We start from the raw sequence: 21,956 nt of genomic DNA, 5'->3' as shown, positions 1-21,956 counted from the left end.
CTTCTGACTTGGTCAGCCAACTCTGCCAAGTGTTTCCATTGTCAACCTCAAAGCAACAGCCCCAGGAGAAACAAGGGTGAAGCAATTATACAGAGTCCCAGAGATGGAAGGAACTGGAGACTTGCTCTATTATTCTCAGGTTTGGTGGGCTGATGATGGTTACTCCTTTAATTTAGGAAGGATGTAACATGACAAGCTAAGCATCCAAGTTAAAAACTTATACCGGATGTCATAAACTGGAAACCTAAAGTTATCTTTAGTCATATGAAACTATCTTCAATTGACACAAGATGGCCAAAGGAAGAAATAATCAAGGGGAAGAGAAGACGACTTTAATTTTACAATTTTAGCTTTACCCACTCACTGCATTCTACTTAATACAATCAAATCTATGAAGTGTGTTCTTATTCCAACTTCCACATCACCAATTTAAAAAAGGAGGAGGGTGGAAAATCCCAAGGAGATTGAACTTCTTTTCCAAAGTGACAGAGTCAGGCAAGCTCTCAGGATTTCAGCTTAAAGTAGAACCTAGATCTCCTAACACTGAAACATGAGAGTAACATTTAATTTAAAAAACAACAAACCAACTCACTGAACAGCATATTGATCAAAAATAAAATCAACACAACACATGAAACCAACACTTCCCTGTGAAAATAAAAATGAAACAGTGAATTATCATTTTAGACTTTGGTTTGTTCAAATGACACAGTTTTCCATAGACATAAGGCCATACTTAATTATATGCAGAAGCTAATTCCTAAATATAATGTGTAAAGATTTTCACATGCTACCAATATTAAATTAAAAATTGTCATATTATTACACTATGCTCTTCTCTTCAAAAATGAAAGGCTGAAAAACAATTTTTGCCAATTATATCAGTATGGTTTAGATTCAACATTAATTCATGTTTAGACCTCACCTAATAAGCCAGTGGCTCACAATCATATTTGTTCACTGATGCAAGAAAGGGATCTAGGTCAGAAGGCTGCTATAATAGGCAGACAGGAGAATATGGGTCTGAAATAACAGAGTCAGTAGAAATGGAAAGAAGTGACAAATATGAGAATGGTACCAAGATTTCAATTCTGAGCAAAGAATAGGATAGTGATGGCAATAAAAGAGATAGGAAAATAAAGGAGAAAGAAGGCCACAGGATGGGAATAAGGAATAAGGTGTTTGGTTGAGCCTGCTGGATCTGATGTGCATACATGAAACCATAGGGACATGTTCAACAGGAAGTCAGAAAGGACTCATGTGGATCTCAAGAGAAAAGTCCAGAGTAGAGACAGACATGGAAGCCAATAACCTAAGAGAGAACTACTGAAAATATGAGACCAGCATTAACACCAAATCACCAAAAAAGAGCATAGAGTGAGATGAAGAAAAGCCACCAGAGGCCCAAACCTGGGGTTGTTAGCAATGGAAGAGTCTGTGAAGAAGGTGAAGACGGAGTAGGTCAGAGGAGCAGGACTAACCAGAGAGTTTCAGGATCCACGCTAAAGACAGAAAGAAAGAGCCACCTGCATCAGAGATCACAGAAAGAGTCAAGAGTAAGCAGGAGAAGAGGGCTAATGAATTGGGTCGTTTTTTATTACGGCAGGACAGAAACCAATGTGGCAAGAAATTGAACAGAGAAAGGATGGAAAGGCAAACATATCCATCCACCCTCCTGATTAAGCAGAGGATATGGGGGGAAAGGCCTAGGACTCACTTGAGAGAGAATATGGCAAAGAGGATGAACTAGTACTATTTTGTCAACCATGCGTATCACTACATTAAGAGAAAAGGCTTCAAGTAACATCTGGCACAAGCATGTGAAAACCTGGATCTAGACAAGAACCATTCTGCCCATTAAAATCTACTCCCCTCAACACACACACACACACACACACACACACACTCATTTCTAAATGATAATGACTTTTCCAATACAGATACAAAAAGAATATCTACATTTTATTAAAACCGTAGTTAGAGGAGTAGATGTCATAAACTCTATATTTTGAAATACACCTTCTAGGTTTTATGTCAACATTTTACTCAAGAGACTATCTCCTAGTTTTTGAAATGCCTTGCTACTTTTATATCTTTTATGATCTAAATTTGGCACTATCATGAGTCATAAGAGAAAAAAATCCATAAAAAACCTATTAAGTTATAGTTAACTCCAGAGCTGTATTGAAAATGTTAACAAAGCATTTACACCGTGACACTTACATTGTGAAACAATCCTTAAAACCTCCCAAATATCAAAGATCTTTTATGCATCAAAGCTCTTATCTATGCAGTATCTTAAAACATGCTTTATGTTTACATAAAAATATTGTTTTCAATCATTAAATGACCTACAAGGCTGAAGAAAAATGAGAAGCTTATGAAAAATGGTCATGAAAGCAGCAAATACCTGAGGTACTCACAGCTGTGGAGTAGGGATTATGAGCTCCAGTATTTTCAGCCCAGCAGCCACATCCATAAAGAGCAGCCTGGGAAAAAAAGAAATCAGATAAATATAATATTTCATAAATAGTATATGTAATTACTAGCTTTCAACAGAAGAGAAAATCATACCCTTCTAATAAAGCCTGGTTTAATAATGATGTATATCAACTGGGCAATAATACCAGAGGTTGCCTAAGACCTACACAAACAATGGTTCTAACACTCAAAACTATATTTTTAGCTATTGTACTAATCTGACAAACATTTTCAGGAAATAGCAAAAGAAAGTTTCTTAGAGTCTCATCAGCAATTCTTTTCCTTCCTTGAAAAACCCTCCCCCTACTGTAGTTTGTCAGCTAGCTGCTCCTCTGGCCCCTTGAAATCATTGTGGCTGCCTTAAAATAGTGCTTCCCAAACTAGGTGTATGTCAAATTGCTTGGGGACCTTGGTGATAGGAACTTTGGTTCCCACATAATCTGAGTCAGTGGTCTGCCAGTTGGCCCAGGAATTGGCATCATTAAACAGGGCCCCAGGGGACTGGGACGCAGGTGGTCCTCTATACTCTAGAAAACTCTGCTTTAGGAAGGCCTTTTCCATGCCTCTCTTGGGTGGCCCAATAGGAAGTGCAAACAGTTGTGTACCAAAGAGCCCAGTATATGCTCACCATTGTGCTAGATTCTGCCAGATGTAAAGAAAGGAGGCAAAAAGGCCCGTTCAAGCTAATTGCTTTATGAGGTGGTGGAGCAGACTTATAAATCTGAAACCAATAAGGAACACAATAACCTACTATGGTTTAATAAAAGAATATGAGAATCATTCTTGTTTTGTTTCCAACAATGCCACCCAGAATGTCTGGATTCATCTCTTCAGTATCCACAATGACATCTCTGCCATCAGGAAGGGGATCACAACTGATAACTTTTCCACTCCTTAGTTAGAACCAGAATTAGAAAACCCCTTAGATAGCTATCATAGAGAAATACAAGGAGGCATGCTCAAGAATGTTCATTACCACATGTTTGGTAAGAATGAAGAACTGAAAACAATATAAATGTCAATCAGTAAAGACATGACTAAATGTTGGCATAGCAATATGTGGAATTCATGGCAAAAGTTCAAAAGAAACCCCTAAATTTTCAAAAAAGATTTTTAGCAACTAATACAGAAAGATCTCCAAAACATATCGTTGAGTAAAAAAGAAAAAACAAAAAAGGCAAACTGCAACAATACATTTAGTATTCAGTATGATTTATGAAGAAAAAACATACTCCCATAAAACAGTATTGTTATTTCCTAGGAGCTCACTTCTGAGGACTAGGGGAAGAAGCTAATACCTACGGGGAATGGTGACCAGACAGGCTTCAGCTTTCTGCAGTATTCTATTCTTTTTCATAAGGACTTCAGAATTCATTGCTGCAGTATTCTACCCAGAGCAGGAATCTCCATAAAATATCCCAGGCACTTCTGATACTAAGAACCTCACTGCCTCACGTGGGAACATATTCCCCTTTTGGACACTTTCCATTGGATGAAAGTTCTTCCTTAGACTGCTTTACAGAATATCTGTTTTATCATAACTTCCACTCTCTTGTTCTACCTTCTGGAAATACTTTAACCTCCCCCTAAAGTCCTCCAAATTTTTTAAAACAGCTACCCTAGTGCCCTGGTTACTCTCTTCTCACTCATAACATCCTAGATTTTTGAACTGTTCCTCAAGACTCTGAGATGCACACATCTACCCCACTCCCCTGATCACTCTCCTTGAGAAATAATCCAGAGTCCAGGATGACTGGCAATGAAGTCTCCAGTGTGCATGTGATCCACAGTCACCATCCCCAGTTGCCAGTGATGAAAGTTCTCTTAAAAGTAGAACCAAGAACTGAAAACAACACTCTCAACACGGCAGACAGAAGAAAATCTATTACGGCCTTTGAAAACATCACACTTCTAAAATACACAAGACTGCTGGGTCAGAGTGACAACTGAAAGCCCTACAGAAGTCAGAAGTGATTCAGTATATGGATTTCAGAATAAAATTGGAAGACTTGTAAGATAAGCCATTCAACTACTACTACCTGGGACAGGTGCTGGGTTAGCCAAAGCCTCACAGAACACGCAACTTCAGTAAAAGGGCCTGTTCTTCCTTCAATGAAAACCCAGGATATTAGCCCACTTTCCTTTCCATTCTCCACAATTATCTTGACCAGGAGCCTACACCCTAAAAATGGTAAATAAGGCCACAAGGACACTTCTTAGAAACCCAGTGGAGGACATCTCCTTCTAGAAAAGAAAGAACATTTATTCTTATTCTTCTATCTTCTAAGCAAATTCCCTTTATGCTATACCTCTCCTCAATTCCATAACCTAAAGTTGTCTCTTCCTTTTTAACCTTCTAAAATTGGTTGGGCTGAGATGTGACAGGTAAGATAAAAGAAAGAATCAGAGATTGTCCCTCTCTTATCCAATTCTTTGGATAAAATATAACACCCTTGGGGGTCGGCCCAGAGGCATAGTGGTTAAGTTTGCCTGCTCTGCTTTGGCAGCCCAGGGTTTGCAGGTTCAGATCCCGGGTGTGGACCTAGCACCACGTGTCAAGCCATGCTGTGGCAGTATCCCACATAAAATAGAGGAAGACTGGCACAGTTGTTACCTCAGGGACAATCTTCCTCATAAAAAATACATATATATATATATATATATATAAAACAACGTTAAGCAGGCCTTAAAAAACAAAAACATCATCAACCAAAAAAGTTTCCTTTTTAGTAATAAAATTTTATTAAAGCTATTATCATGTAGTAAAAGTAGGTCATATAAGTGGATACTATTATTATTTATTCTTCTCTGGGTCTTAGTTTCCTCTTTTGTAAAATGAGGATAATAAAAACACCTACCTCTTAGTGTTATAGGATCATGGGAATTAACACACCCATTGCACATAGCAAACGATTAATAAACAGTAGCTATGGCTGTTATTACAGGGGACTATGATAAGCAACTTAAATACATTTTGTCATTTGATCTTCTAGAATTTTGTAAGGTAGCTATTTATCCCCATTTTATAATTGTGGAAAGTATAGCTTAAAAACACTGAATAACTCATCCATAGGAAGGGAACTTGTAAGAGGGGAGATGGGATTAGAATAATGGTTTGCTTGAACCCAAAGTCCACACTCCTTTGTGTGTGTGTGTGTGTGTATGTGTGTGGCGGGGGGCGGGGGGGGGGGGGGGCAGCCACAGGGCGTTGCGGGGAGATAAGCCCTGAGTTAACATCTGTGCCCTTCTTCCTCTATTTTATATGTAGTACTCCTGCCACAGCATGGCTTGCTAAGCAGTGCTTAGGTCTGTGCCTGGTATCTGAATGGGCAAACCCCAGGCCACCGAAGCACAGCATGCGAACTTAACTGCTACGCCACCAGTCCAGCCGCCCAAAGCCCACACTCTTAACCACTAAAATCAACTACCTGTTGGCGGAGGGTGGTAGTGGAATAAAATAATTCCTTTCCCATGTCCCAGCTGTAAATTCTAATTATTATGGTAAGCTAAAGAAGTAAATAAGTTCTAATTCAAATTGCCATTTCACCATCTGAACTATTATCATATATCTATAGCAGAGTAATATGCTAAAATTTTTAAACAGTTCATTTGTGCATTTAAAATGTATCTAAAAGTATCTAGTTTTAGCACATTAAGAAAAATAGTCTTGGCGTTTTTTAAATAATTTGCTTGTGTACTTTGTTTCACACAGTACTGATTGTCAAGACTGATTCTTTACCTCTCTGATGCTTACATATTTCCAAGCTAATTACATCTCCTCTATCCAAGCAATATAATCCAATTAAGCAACTGCATCTTCCTGTAAATACCTTACTCCTTCCACACCCTTTCCCGATTTTTCAGCTCTCACAAACTGTATATTCATAAACTAGCCAAGTGGGGCAAATCAACATGTAAGTTTTACATAAGCATTTCTTTCTCCAGGACAGTCCCGTGTGCAGTGACAGAATGGCTTCAAGATTATTCTACGTAATATCCTGCTAACATAGTCCAGAACTATCCTTGGTTCTGTTGTTGCTATTTTGCTAACCAAAACAAACAAAAAACAGTGAGAAAGTCATGGGAATTGCAATGAAAGGAAGGCAGCTCTGCTGGCTTTTCTCTCTCCTTCTCCACCAAGGCATCCAAATCTGATACGCCAAGCTTGGTTTTCTTATTCCAAACTTGACAAATACACAGGGCTTTATAATGTGGAAAAATACCATGACCAGACGAAGGCTTTTTACAATGAGTTCAAAGCATTGCACACATGTTGAGTAATCATTCCCTATGAATCCCCTTGTACGGTAGGCAAAGAACAGCACAAAATTAATTATTCTTCCCTGCTCCTTCCCTCCGCAGGACTATAAGTGGATTGTCCACAATAAAGGACAGATCAGGGAACATCACTTGTGGCTTTGCAAAAACATCCTCCATGAATCAGATCACTCTGCTCCAAGTACTGACGAACCACCATGTCCAAAGTAATTGTGACACTGACTCTTCTTCAAACGTGAGAGACAAAAAGCACAGAGCATGCTAAGCAGTGCTCCATATCTAACAGGAGATCCAAATACTGAGCTTAAACACACCCCTTGCAACTACTTTAACAGACTCCATAAGGGTGTCCAATTTATTTTTTCACTCAACAAATATTTATTAAGCTCATGAGTAATGAGCCAAATTGGTTTATACTCAGAAAGCTTACTAAATCAAATGGATTGTTAAATTTCATTCTCAGTATAGAAACTGGATTAGAGGGGGGTGGGGGGTGATGAAGAAGATGTGCAAGATGTGCAAGTGAACTTGCACATAAATTAGATCCTCCTTATATCTAGATTTCTTAAGTAGTATCATGTATTGGTGACGTGAAATATTGGTTAGTCTATAAAATAGCTTAAATGCTCAGAGGAAGGATTTAGAGGGTCAAAATGTTACTGTTCCTTGAATGGAAGAAATATAAAAAGCAACTCTAAAATGATTTTCCCACCTAAAAAGTAAGCAGCAATATAGTCAGTAGTGCTTGTTCCTTTTAAAAAGAATGACACTTACAAAGAAAGAAAATGGAAATCAACATACATTTATGAAATGACTACTAAATGCCAAGGCCAGTACCTGGCCTGTTGAAAGCAGCAAACATAGGATTACCAGTTGCAAAGATCAGAAAGAACCCTATCACTATGAGATACGTGGGTTTTTTAAAAAAATCTTGAAAAAGTATTTGATTGATGATTTATACTACATAAATGTTAAATAAAAACGCTATCATTTATTTTTTCTAAAGAAAATAATGTCTCTATTGGTTTAAAAAGTTGTGAACTAGAAAAATCCATGTTCTAACTTGAAAAACTAGTTCAAAAACCCCATAATTACTTACCTGTCCAACTCTCCCTGGATGTTTCAAGGCCAAGCCTCCACTGGAGACAGCAGCAGCAACATTCCCTTCGTGGTCCACAACCACAGCACCCACTGTATCCAAAGTGCCTGAGTCATTCTCCTGTAGAGCAAAAGTGGCATGAGCATTCACTAAGCATGCTATGTGACAATTTGATATGACTACATAGCACTTTTCCATATAATCATGACATAACAAAATCTGAGCTAATCCTAAGTGGAACATTCAGCAATTTCCTAAAATTATCTATTATCAGGTTATCACTAAAACTCTGTTCAAGTCAAAATGCACTTTCCACTGAAAAATCCTGAACAAAAGGTGTCTCATTGCTTTTCTCTAATTATAAGCCTAAGGGAGAAAAAAAATGATTTATTATAAATTAGAGCATATCACGGTAACTCCTTAATCTCAAGAATTAAATTCATGATTGAGAATTTGTAGAGGAAAAGATGTGTGACATAGTGAACCAATAAATGCTGCTATTAGCCTTTTTTAAAATATATACAAATTTCTATAAGTAATATATTCGGCACAATAAATGAAAAGAATAGCATTTAAAATTTTGAAGTATATTATGCTATTACTTTCTTATACAGTTCCTTGCTTATGAGAAACTTTATAGCGAGTTCCTTTCTCTGTTATGATAATAATGTGCTTGCCAATTGTACGGCAGAAAACTCTGCACTCCTGGGAGGGATCTTTGTATCTCTGTGTCTCGTCCCAGATCCCACACACTTAAGGTATTTCACATATAGTAACTACAAGTGGCTGTCTTCTACCTCGAAGATTTTTGGGTCACCTGAGCAAGACAGATAAACTTTACACTACTGGATAAAAATCAGAATTAATGGAGGCAGGAAAAGAGTTTCATGAAAAAATATCTCTATTTTTTATATATTAAAAAGAGGAGCTACTGTAAGTCTTTAGGTTATTAGCAGTCATGGTGGTGTTCTTACACTTAGGTCACTAGTTTTAAAACTGTGCCCCAGAACTCAAGACTCTCACCCACGCCCTTACATCCAAGTATGCATAAAAGAGCCAGGCACAAGCCCAGATTCAATAAGACAGCTTTCCCTCCTGTGTGGTTTATCATGCTTATACTACTGAGCAAGACTTCATTTGTACTGAGGGATCCCTGGCTAAGCAATTTTTGAAATGCCACACTTAGGCAATCCCGAGAAAAGTCCATGAGCTCTCAAGGCCACGTCAGAGGCTGAGCAACATTGAAGGGAATTTTGAAATACTGGAAACAGAATGCAAAGAAAAGATTTTTTCCTTAAGCAAACTGAAAAATTCAGAGGCAGAATACTCCACAACAAATACTACATTAAGTCTGTTAGAAGAAGGCACATGTAGATATTTACATTTCTTTGGTTCCTTCTCTAAATTCTAATTCCCCTTAAATATACTGATATACTATGACAGTACGTACTTTGATAGAAAAGGTGTACCTGACTGAAATGAGTGCTATTCCTACTCTCCCTTTTAACCACAGCGAGGGAAAGCCTAGCCCATGGATCCACATGGCCATATGCCAGAATACCACAGTTCTGCAGGTGGCAGGCTGCCTGATTTTCAAGGCTAGTTCCCTAACCTGACTATAAACTCTCTGAGGAAAAGTCTGATCCACTCTGTTTCATTTTGCACACAGCAGACATTCCAGACATACTTATTCTGTAATTGGGAGGAAATAAAGCATGGCTGCATCCCTGATTCACAAAAACAAGCCCAGTAAGTGTTGATACATATTATGCCATTCTAATGTCAGGACCTCCTCTAATGTCAGTCTCCCATCTCCTTTTCTCCACATTCAACTTTATGCAAATCCAGAGGATGCCACTGTCTTAGGGAAAACTTAACAATAACCAGGTTTGCTCAGTTGGTATGGACAAAGCAAAGTTTATCTTCTTTGGCAGATAAGATGAAAGTATTAAAGAAATGCATTAGACATATTTTATTCCAGAAAAGACAGATAATCCTAAACAGAAATGTACTTTTAAAGTAAACATTTGTTTTATTATTCTAAGAAATGATTTCTAAATCCTTACATCCTTGCAACTTCAGATAGAGAAGTGTTTGTTCCTTGTCCAGATGCAAGGCTTGCATCTTCTACAGGAGGGCTTCTCAAACTTTTATGTGCATACAAATCATCTGGAGAATCTGTTTAAATACAGATTCTGATGACGTAATATGGGATTGGTCAAGACTGTACATCTAACAACCTCCCAGTAATGTTGATGCTGATGTTGCTGGTCCACAGACCCTACTTTGAGAAACAAGATCTGATAGCATCCCACAGGATCATTATCAGCCAAACGTCTGCTCTACTCATTCTGAAGCAAATAATTTTATAGGCACAAATCTGCTGAAGGAGAAACTTAAACCACCTAAAACTAACATTATATCAACATAAAAAAATTAAGTTCTATCCTGTTCAACTATCAGCTGGCAGCATATCACCATGATCATACCACTATGAACATACCGAAAAGTATTTTAAAGTATTGATCTTATACTGGTTCTCTTAGAAATGGACAACTCTCATACAAATAAACAGACACTGTAAAATAACTTTCCTCAACAACAACAAAAAAAGTCAAGAAGCAGTATTCTTTATTAGTTCTTTTTCTACTAACTGTGACTACTTATCCTATTCAAGCATTCTATAAAATACAAATTTTACTGAGAGGATGCATAACACATACACAATGATATACATTATCTGTAAAACAATTCTCTTGGCATTTCAATCAGGACATCATGAACTATGAGAACTCTTATGCCTAACCAGACTAGTGTAGAAAAATACAAAAGGATTATAGATGGATGGATTCACTGTAACTTCGTTTTCAAAAATGAAAAATCAAGCAAAAAGTAGAGAATCCTGTTCCAAATTAAGCTAAATATTCCTAAGGGCTTGCAACACCTGCAAGATGAGAATTACTTCATAAATAGTCAAGAATTAGTTCACAGATTTCACATACTGAAAAGTAAATTTAAGGATGATTAAGTAATATTTAAGCATTTTTATGAAGTGCAGATAAACGGAGAGAAAGACAAATACTGGTATTTGGGCTATAGCAATTGCACAGAGCTCATTTGTACAGAAATGAAATCTTGGAAAGGTTAAAAAACACACAATGACTGTTACTATATAGATGTACTATTATATTCTTACACTCCATAAATACTTAAAAGTAAATGTACCACACAGATACACATTTACCTGTTGTCTTTGACTGAAACATGCTATTTGCATTACTTTTTTGATAAAATTGTGACTAAAAAGCAACTGTATAAACTATAGTTCCCCTCAGAATAAATATGAGTATATAAAGTTGGCATAGAGATTGCATGTGTTATGGAAAACATGCATATTGAAATAAACATGTTTATTGAAATAAAACTTTCTTGAAGTAACCAATAAACTAGTAATCACTGTCGGGCTTAGTATCAAAAGTTTTTATTTTTCTCTTCTCCAAACTGAAGATGGCTATTACACAGTTATTATAAGAATTAAATTAAGTAACATATGTAAACTACTTTAAAAGGAATAAATCTCTTAAAATAAAGTTTAGATACTTTCCACCCGAAAATTAAGCCTCTAACCTGCCCTTTAACTCTGAAATCTGCCAAGAGACACCATCGACCAGTTACTTATCTCATTAACTTGGTCTTTCTTCCGTACAGAGTTACTCAAATATCAATTGCTAAAATACAAGAATAATATCTCAAATGTATAAGTGTATGTATCCTGAAATTGGTGTATGGTGGAATTACCCTAAAACAATAATAAAGATAGAAATACATTTTTTGAAAATATACCAAACCTTCCTAATACACCGATGTTAGGTTTATGAGCAGCATATAATGGCACGAGCTTCCATTTGAAAAAAAGTAGATGACTTATGCCCTCATGACAGTACAGCAACGCCAGCATAAAGCTTTACCATCTCTCAGTATCCTAAACATGGAATGATAGGTCGAGCTACAGGAGACCGAGATCTGGTTCCACTTCTGTCTCCTACAAACCAGTCCCCTACAGTGGGACCACTGTGGGCTCAGAGTATATCAGGTGTGTACAAACAAAGTATGATTTAGCTAGAATTATCTGCTCTCATGTATCTGGCTTGGTTCAAACCAAGGAAAATTTGGATACAACACCCAATGACCTTTCTCTTCTCTCTTTAGAAAATCACCCTTCTCATGCCCAGCACCATAAATGACGTTTCTTGTAAACTGAAGTCAAGATGTCTATTCTTAAATAATCCTTTATTTTCTTTATCTAATAAGTACACATTAAATATCTTTGCAACACTACACAAATTAGTGCCAAACATATCTACAACAGAGAAAAATTTATATTATATAAAACTCTGTTATTTAGTCCCTAAATCACTCAACAAAAGTTAACAGAAACATTTTTAGCTCAAAATAAAAATAAAGTGGGTCTGGGGCTGGCCCCGTGGCCGAGTGGTTAAGTTCGCGCGCTCCGCTGCAGGCGGCCCAGTGTTTCGTCGGTTCGAATCCTGGGCGCGGACATGGCACTGCTCGTCAGACCACGCTGAGGCAGCGTCCCACATGCCACAACTAGAGGAACCCACAACGAAGAATACACAACTATGTACCGGGGGGCTTTGGGGAGAAAAAGGAAAAAATAAAATCTTTAAAAAATAAAAAAAAAAATAAAAAAAAATAAAGTGGGTTAACCATGTTTTTATGGGGCTTTAATATATCTGGATTACAACTTAAATTATAAATTCATAGAATAACAAAGTTGCAGAGGACTACCTAAAAATTCCAAACCCTCAAAGTTGGCAAAGAACAATGTCTTCCAAATGGCAGAATTCCTATACGATGTTCTGAGGCTTGCAACATTAAAAGTGGAAAAGGCAACAGTTTTAATCTCATCTTTTTAAAAAATCTTTCAAATACTAAAATATGGGTTTTTTCTCTTCAAAATGAAACAGCTTGAGAGCCTTGGTGTGCATGTTGAGTGAGAATGTGTAAGTGATGGTAGAGACCAGATGAACATGCTCATGACTTAGGTTATTATGCAGTTGAACAGTAAAAACCACCACCATGGCATTTTTATACAGCTTTAAATCATTTTTATTCTTATTCATAATGCTGTTTAATTAATATTATTTAATTTATACTCATAATGAACCACTGGTTTAGGATAGTAAACCTAAGATATCCTGGAGTTGAAATAAAAATTGAGGAATTTAAGAATGATGATAATTCTGACAAGCTCGTTAAGATGATATTAACTAAATTGTATTCATTCAGTTAAAATACTGGGCCGGCCCGGTGGCACAGCAGTTAAGTTCGCACGTTCTGCTTCGGCAGCCCGGGGTTTGGCAGTTTGGATCCCGGGTGCAGACATGTCACCACTTGGCTCGCCATGCTGTGGTAGGTATCCCACATATAAAGTAGAGGAAGATGGGCATGGATGTTAGCTCAGGGCCAGTCTTCCTCAGCAAAAAGAGGAGGATTGGCAGAAGTTAGCTCAGGGCTAATCTTCCTCAAAAAAAAAAAAATACAGAACACACCTCAGTAACTTCAAAAATCAGTTTAAAAATATAATTATGAATATATCCAATTTGGCTTCACATTTTTGTGGAATAAATATTAATCACAATTTTAAGTTTCTAAATTAAATATACACCTAGCTATGACCGAGCAACTAAATCCCTAAATATTTACCCAAGAGAAATCAAAATAAACATCACAAAAGACTTGTCAAGAATGTTCATAGAACCTTTAATTGCAATAGTCAAAATCTGGAAACAATGCAAATTTCTATCAATAGGGGAATGAGTACACAAACTGTGATACAGGCAACAGTAGAGGACTACTCAGCAATAAAAAGGAACTAGTGACACGTACAATATGGATAATCTCTCAGACGCACGCCGAGTAAAAGAAGCTGGATATGACAGAATACATAATACGATTCCATCTGCATGAAGTTTGAGAACAGGTAAAACTACTCTGTGGTGACAAAGAACCAGAAACTGGTTGTCTCGGAAGGGGTGCATAGACTATGAAGGGGCATGATGAAACCTTCTGGAGCAATGGAAATGTTTTATATCTTGATAGGTGTATGGCTTACATGGTTGTATACACGTCAAAATTCAAATTATACACTTAAGATGTGTGCATTTCACTGTATGTTCAGTTTTACCTTAAAAAAATCAACAGCTGATGCATTTCTCTTAAGGTACACAAACAAGAACTCAAAACATCAGGTCACGCACAAATTTTCCAACTTTTTCCTAATAGCATAACACATTTACATTTATGTAACATTTAATACACATCTGATTGCAATTGTAAGCAGGGGGAAGGGTGATGGAAAATATGAAAGAGGTGGTAAAAAATATGAGTGACAGAAAATCTAATGTATGTCCAACTGGAAAGAATAGACAGAATAAAGAAGAGAAAAATGGCTTAAATTTCCCAGAATTGATGAAAAGTAAGAATCCAGATCTCCAGGAAGCCAGAGAAAAAGAAAAGGCATCAGGTAGAAAGGAAAGATCACCTACAAGAGAATGACAGCAGAATTCCCAGAAACCCAATGGAAGTCAGAAGACAGTGGTGTGATATCTTCAAGGGACTCAGAGAAAAGCAACTGTAAATCTAGAAGTGGATCCCCAACAAAATTACCTTTTAGGAACAAAAATTTAAAAGATATTTATAAATAAACAAATAAAACGAGTTTACCACCAAGAGACCTGCACTTAACGAAATCCTGAAGAGCCATTCTATTGAACACTCCATCCAGAGCACCTTCTGCATTGCTCCCTACCACCTACTCACAAGCACACCTAATCTCCCTTTCTTGGCTCTACTTTATCTTTTTTCCATAACATCTCATCATATCCTAAAATGTGTAATTTATTTTCATATTATTTAAACTGCCAATTTTCTCCCCACAAGACTGGAAGCTCCATGAAGGCAGTAATCTTTGCATGTTTTATTCATTACCCTATGCTAAGCACCCAGAAAAGCACTTGATACTCTTAGGCATTCAATAAATACTTGTTGAATGTATGAATGAATAAACAAATGATATACCTCAAGATGAAGGAAAATAATTGCTATAGTCTGAATGTTTGTGTCCTTCGAAAATTTACGTATTGAAATCCTAACCTGCAAGGTGATGGCATTAGAAGGTGGGGCACTGGAAGATGATTAGGTCATGAAGGCAGAGCCCTCATGAAGGGATTAGTGCCCTTCTAAAAGAGGCCCTAGAAGCTCCCTTGCCCCTTCTGCCATATGAGATCACAGCAAAAAGATGGCCATCTAGAAAGCAAGCACTCACCAGACACTGAATCTGCCTGGGCCTTGATGTTGGACTTCCCCCACTATGCCTCCAGAACTGTGAGACATAAATTTCTGCTGTTTATAAGACAGCCATCTACGGTATTTTGTTATAGCAGCCCAAAGGGACTAAGACAATAATCCAAGAAGGACAATCAGACATGAAACCAGGACTGGCTAAGCAAATAAAATGACAAAACTGCATGTAAATCAAAACTAATATTGTCTTTAAAAATAATAATCATGTGTTATTAGAAGGTCAGATTGAGTCTTTAAACCTGGCTCTACGTTATTTATAAGAGATACACCTAAAGCATAAGAGTATGGAGAAGTTTCAAGTAAAAGAATAGGAAAAAAAAAAAAAAGAAAGATACCAAGCAGGAACCAATCCAAACAATGTAGCTTCCTTAACATGAAGAAAAATAAGTTTTAAGACAAAAAGTGTTAATAGAGATAAACGGTCTCTATATGATAAACACTGAAAGTTAAGATTCACCAAAGAGATATAATGCTTCTACATTTGTATGCACCTACGAAAAATAGCCTCAAAAGTATGTAAAGCAAAAACAGAGCAATAAGAAGAAATCAACAAACCGTATCTCACAATGAGATATTTTAACACATCTCTCTAAACTATGAATAGGTCAAACAACCAAGAAAAAAAAATTAGTAAGAAATAAAAGATCTGAATAGCACATTAAAAAGCCTGATTACACGGGAATTCACAGAAGTCTGTTTCCAACAATTAGAGGGAAATATTCTTTTCAAGCACATGTAAATATTTACAAAAATTGACCATACATTAAACCATAAACTAAATCACTACAAATTTCAAGAAACAATGTCAAACAGAATACACTCTCTGATTATAAAATAATTAAGTTAGGAGTCAGTAAAGGTAATAAAATTTGGAAATCAACAAAGAAAGAAATAGGGGCCAGCCCCATGGCCAAGTGGTTAAGTTTGCGCACTCCAGCTTCAGCAGCCCCGGGTTTCACTGGTTCAGATCCTGGGCCGGGACATGGCACTGCTCGTCAGGCCACTTTGAGGTGGCGTCCCACACGCCACAACTGGAAGGACCCACAACTAAAATATACAACTGTGTACCAGGGGGCTTTGGGGAGAAAAAGGAAAAATAAAATCTTTAAAAAAAAAAAGAAATACTTCTAAATAACCTATGGATCAAACAAGAAATCTAAATGGAAACAAAAATACTTAATAATGAATGATAAAATACTACTTTTCAAAACTTGTGGAATATAGCAAAAGTGGTACTTAGAAATTTATACCCAAAATGTTGATATTAGGAAGGAAAAAATTAATAAGTACAACTAAACAAGTTAGAAAGAGAACAAGATAAACACAGAAAAAACAGAGAAGTTGAAGACTCAATGAAAGAGAAATAAACATTAAATAAAGAGATCAACAAAAGTAACTAAATAAATTAAATAAGATAGAAAAAAAGGTAAAGTTGGTTCTGTGACAAAACAACTTGTTGAATGGATGAAATGAACGAATTAAATCTAATAGGCAATAATTTTCTCTGTGTATCACCTAAATCTCAGCAAAGGCTGGGCCCTCCTGCCTTCACCTCCAACATGAGCCTTGGCTCTCTGGAGTAAGAGCAGATACCGGCATTCCTGACTCACTGGCGCTTCAGGCAGTGCAAACGTTGCTCTCTACTTCCCTACCTCCGCCCCAGATCAAAATATTGCCCTTCTTCAAGTCCTGTGGCCTCAAATAACTCCAGAAAAGTTTCCTGAACGGCTTCCCAACCACAGGAGGCCCTTGTACCTGAAGGCACAACCTAAAACATGCAGTTCCCTGCTCTTCAGCAGACTCTTTATACACTGGCTCCTTCTAGGATCTTTTGTGGCTGGTCTTGCCCCTCAACCACCTGTAAGCAGCAGTTAACAATGTATCATGAAATAAACGTTTTTTAATTGAATCTCATTGATGATAAACTTCTTTATGCCCTCTGAAACTGTACCCTGCTCAATTTATATGCATGATCCAGAGACAACCTATCTAAAGCAGTTTTCCTATAACCTCACATCTTTCTCTCTGATTATTTTGTATTTTGGTCTTGCCTAAACGCAGTGCTTTTGCACATCACTCCTAAATGGGTTCTGTCCCAAAAGCATGCCCTTAAACAACTGCTGTGAAATCTTTGGCTGGTCTCCATAATAACCAAATTAAAATCCAGACTCATTTCTCACAATGTGGGAGTGATCTTTATTTCAGAAGGTTTTGCATGCCCTTTGGCCTACTGTTCAAAACCGAACTTCTAAGGCTCTTACCATCAAACATTAAGTCTCTCATTTTATCTATAAAGAAATTGTATGGGGCCGGCCCCGTGGCTGAGTGGTTAAGTTCGCACACTCCGCTGCGGCGGCCCAAGGTTTCACTGGTTCGTGATCCTGGGCATGGACATGGCACCGCTCATCAGGCCATGTTGAGGCGGTGTCCCACATGCCACAACTAGTAGGACCTGCAACTAAGATATACAACTATGTATGGGGGCGGGGAGCCAGATTGGGGAGATAAAGCAGGAAAAAAAAAAAGAAAAGAAGATTGGCAACAGTTGTCAGCTCAGGTGCCAATCTTTAAAAAAAAAAAAGAAATTGTATGTCTTAATACTGGTCACACAGTCTCTACTCAATGCTTTCTTTTGGTAACACTTCTTTACTGCCCTCCCATCCTCTTAGGTCATCTGGCACCAGATCACACTCTTCTCATTTTTAACTAACCAATTTGGTTTCTTTAATTCCAAACTGCTTTCCTAAAATCTCCAAATAATTAATACTCATACTATACTTTAGCTTTAACTTTGCTTTTTCCACTGGAGAGCTGGTCATCCTTCACTATCATAACCTCAAGTCATCACCGTCTGGGAAACATGTCCAAGGCAGAAGGAGGGAATCAAGATTATTTGGCAGTTTCACTTCATAGAGGCATGTGTATCACAGTTCTTCAGTGACAGAGATAGCACAACATGCTACAGCACACACACTAATAGGCTATGAACTTCATTACCTGAGCAGATTAAAAAACACATAAATAAATGAGCTAAGACCTTGCTAATTATAGACAGCAACAAAGTCTCTTTAACAAAAGCAGGCAACCTTTTTCAATTTAGTTGTCCAATTTGGCTCTTTCCAGGAACACCTGGCCATGATCTGGACCTCTGGTCTTTCTTTCATTTCAGGGCATACATTTACCTTCTCTGGATAAAATTACACTTTTTCTTTTAAATACCAGAGCTCCACTGGCCTTTGAACTAAGTCTTAAAGCAGTGGGGTATAAGAGATAAAGGACTAGAAGGTAACTTAGACAATCTGGAGTCTATCCCTGCCAATGAAACACCATGACAATCGGGAAGGGTCATTTAACCTACATTTAAATTCAACCGTCTCCAGAATGAAGAACAACATTTAACACTGACTTTAATAACTCAGTAATAAGTTACTTTACTTGATGTGAGTTTTTCAAAGCACAGCAATATCTGTTTGACCATATGAGCATACCCACAAAAATTGAAATTATTATTCAAAATCATAAATACATAACTAAAGATAAGCAAATTGAAGAGCAAAAAAGGCCCATGTACTTTTTTGCTTTTTGTTCCTCAGTAGATTAAAATCTTATTAGAAAGTAGACATAAATGAAAAAATTACAAAGAGTAGGAAAAGAGCTAAGTAGATTCTAGGATATAAAATGCCATCTAATCTAATTATGATAGTACTATATCGTAGAAATTCTAATGCCGTTAAAATTAACCTCAATGACATTTTCAGACCCCACATTCAAAAGCCTGTGTTTAATGAAAATAGCCATCAGGATAGGCCCCATTCATACATATTTCAAAATATTCTCCTCATTTGCTCCTAAGTACAGTTAGCACAAATGAAAGTAGACAGATGTTCAGGGAGGACTCTGGCTGTGTACTTAATTCCTCTATGGCTATTTTACTTTGTTAAATTCTGTAGACAGAATTGTTGTGGGTACACCACTTCACCCTTTGTGCCCTCCCCCCACCCCCCCCCCCTTTCCCCTGGTAACCACCGATCAGCTCTCTTTGTCTATATGTTAACTTCCACCTATGATGGAGTCATATAGAGTTCGTCTTTCTCTGTCTGGCTTATTTCACTTAACATAATACCCTTAAGGTCCATCCATGTTGCTGAGAATGAGACGATTTTGTCCTTTTTTATGGCTGAGTAGTATTCCATTGTGTATATATACCACATCTTCTTTATCCAATCATCAGTTGCTGGGCACTTAGGTTGGTTCCACATCTTGGCTATTGTAAATAATGCTGCAATGAACATAGGGGTGCACAGGACTCTTGGAATTGCTGATTTCAGGTTCTTAGGATAGACAGCCAGTAGTGGGATGGCTGGGTCATAAGGTATTTCTATTTTTAACTTTTTGAGAAATCTCCATACTGTTTTCCATAGTGGCTGTACCAGTTTGCATTCCCACCAACAGTGTATGAGTGTTCCTTTTTCTCCACAACCTCTCCAACATTTGTCACTCTTGGTTTTGGATATTTTTGCCAATCTAACGGGCGTAAGGTGATATCACATTTTCTGTTTTGAATACATTAAAATGGAACACATTATCACCAACCACTCCACCTCACTAGACTGCCTCACACATTTAGGCTGCCTGCCTGGCTCCCAGAAGCATTTGAGTTTGAAACCACTATCCTGCAGAAACATTGTGCTGCAACCAATCACAGGCTTCTAAACCTAGGACTTTCTCTTTCTCTCCACCCAGATACCTAAATACTACCGTTTATCCAAGACCCAGCTTAAATTCTACCTCTTCCATAAAGCTTACCATGAGAAACTTGGCAAGCTCAGAGTGAGTTCTCCATCCTGCTAATTCCTGTAGTTCTCTTGATGGTCTCATTCTTCTAGCACATACAGAATGGTATGATTTCCCTTTATCATTTAATTCCCCTGAGCCAAATACAAGGGTGAGGGCCTAGGTGCCATATGCTCTATTTACTGCCAAAAACCTACTTAAAAACCTGCAGCTGAAGAGCACTCAGTAAATGTTTACTAATGATAATGTTGAAGTCAAAGGTAAAATAGGTACTGGAAAGAAAAACTGATGATCCCATGAGGCCATGACCTCTGGCAGAAAATCACTCAAAGCCTGTGCACTCTTCAAGGTGACTTGCTGGTCATGGCGCAATTAAAATGGAGCACTGCCTATCGCTTGGGCAAATGACCCAAAATGACCACAGAAGAGATGACAATGCTAGTAAAATGAAAATGCTCTCAACACAGGAAAAGAAAAAAGCACAATCACAAGCTTCATAAACTTGTCTTAGTTTGCAAGGCAATCTGCATTTCCATTCTGTCCTCTACCCCTCCTTAGAAAAGGACACAAGTAAAACAACAGGTGCTAGAAAATGGATAGGAATTCTTGTTGTAGTGAGGGTTCATTCTTTTTCCTAGGAAAAAAGACATGGTCCATAAGTGCATTTGTAAAACAGGCACTTTTACCTGCATAACAGGAAAGGTATTGGCCAAGTTTCTCTAGATGGGCACGCCCCCTTGTGGGCACTTCTTGACTCATCTCCTTGGAATGGTGGGTTGAGATTGTGGGCTGTTTCTAAGTTTTCCCAACAATCATTCTCCTCACTTACTTATATAGTATCTTTAGATCTCTACAATATTGAAACGGTATAATACTATCATTAGTAGTATTTCAGATAACCTAACTCTCTTCTTTCATTATATCCCCAGATAAAAGCTTATTGTTAAAAGTGAAACATAGTTTTAGACCAATGTATGCTTGAAGTCCTTAAATAATAGATTCAAACTTATCTTGAAAGACCAGAAGATTTACAATTAAAGAAAATAACATATGTTTTTCTCTCTCAAAATAATATTAGAATCATCGATTGGAGATGTTTAAGATAGTAACGTTAACTGAGTAAAGGCACTGTTCTAAGCACTGTGATAAGGATAAAAAAACAAAATGCTCATACCTCCATGACTACAAAAATAAGATAAAATAACCACACACACCAATCTCAAATAAGCAAATGTATAAGGTAGATAACTCAATTCAAAGAGCATTCAGTGAATGCCCATTAAGTAGAAGAAAGAAATTTATTTTGATCTGGGCGGATTTGAGCTGGTCCTTAAAGGATGACTTGGATTAGAATTTCAGTAGGCAGAGAAGTGGTTGGTATTCCATCATTAAGTATTACTTATCCCATGAAGGGAATGAGACAAGAACAAAAACTCAGAAGTGAGAACTTTCAGCAAATTCATGAAAAATCAAGTCAAGAAGTATATTCGGCAAGAAAAAACGATTATTCCAAAAGAGAAATAATGGAAAAGTATGTTGGGTCTAGATTTCAAGGGGGCTCATAGAGTCAGTCTAAAAAGTTCGAGTTTTAATCTACAAGAGAGTAGACATCCTATAAAGTTTCTCCCAGGGAACAACAAGACCAATGCAGGTATTTTTGAGGAAATATATCTTGGGATGATACAGAGGATTAAAGAGGAATGGAGGGAGGTTAGAAGCAGGGAAGCCAGTTAGGAAGATATTGCAACCATCCAGGCATCAAGAGTGAAAAGATATGGACTTGATGGTAAATATACCAAAAACAAGCAAAAAAATAAATAAATAACAGTGCAAGTATCCACTAAATAAATTTTTATTTAGTACTTGCTATATGCCAAGCTGAGAAACCATGGTAACTATAACAGATATAATCCCTGTC

The 21,956-nt window shown here is 37.3% G+C and overlaps 1 protein-coding gene across 9 annotated transcripts in view; it reads right to left on the bottom strand.

Moving 5' to 3' along the window:
* The window catches only part of TASP1 (taspase 1), a 249,810-nt gene that overhangs the window by 135,786 nt on the left and 92,068 nt on the right, over window positions 1-21,956 (bottom strand). For 7 of the 9 annotated variants that reach the window (XM_046679120.1, XM_046679121.1, XM_046679122.1 and 4 more), the window contains 2 exons: window positions 7,859-7,978; window positions 2,411-2,489 (listed from right to left, as the gene is read on the bottom strand). In XM_046679120.1, coding sequence (XP_046535076.1) covers window positions 2,411-2,489; window positions 7,859-7,978 — 199 coding nt within the window. The remainder of the gene's footprint in view (window positions 1-2,410; window positions 2,490-7,858; window positions 7,979-21,956) is intronic. The other 2 variants (XR_006891126.1, XM_046679124.1) reach the window with 1 other exon arrangement.

This window comes from Equus quagga, chromosome 12 (assembly GCF_021613505.1).
Source record: "Equus quagga isolate Etosha38 chromosome 12, UCLA_HA_Equagga_1.0, whole genome shotgun sequence".
NCBI classification, from domain to species: domain Eukaryota; kingdom Metazoa; phylum Chordata; class Mammalia; order Perissodactyla; family Equidae; genus Equus; species Equus quagga.
This window is presented reverse-complemented; position numbering and strand designations above follow the sequence as displayed.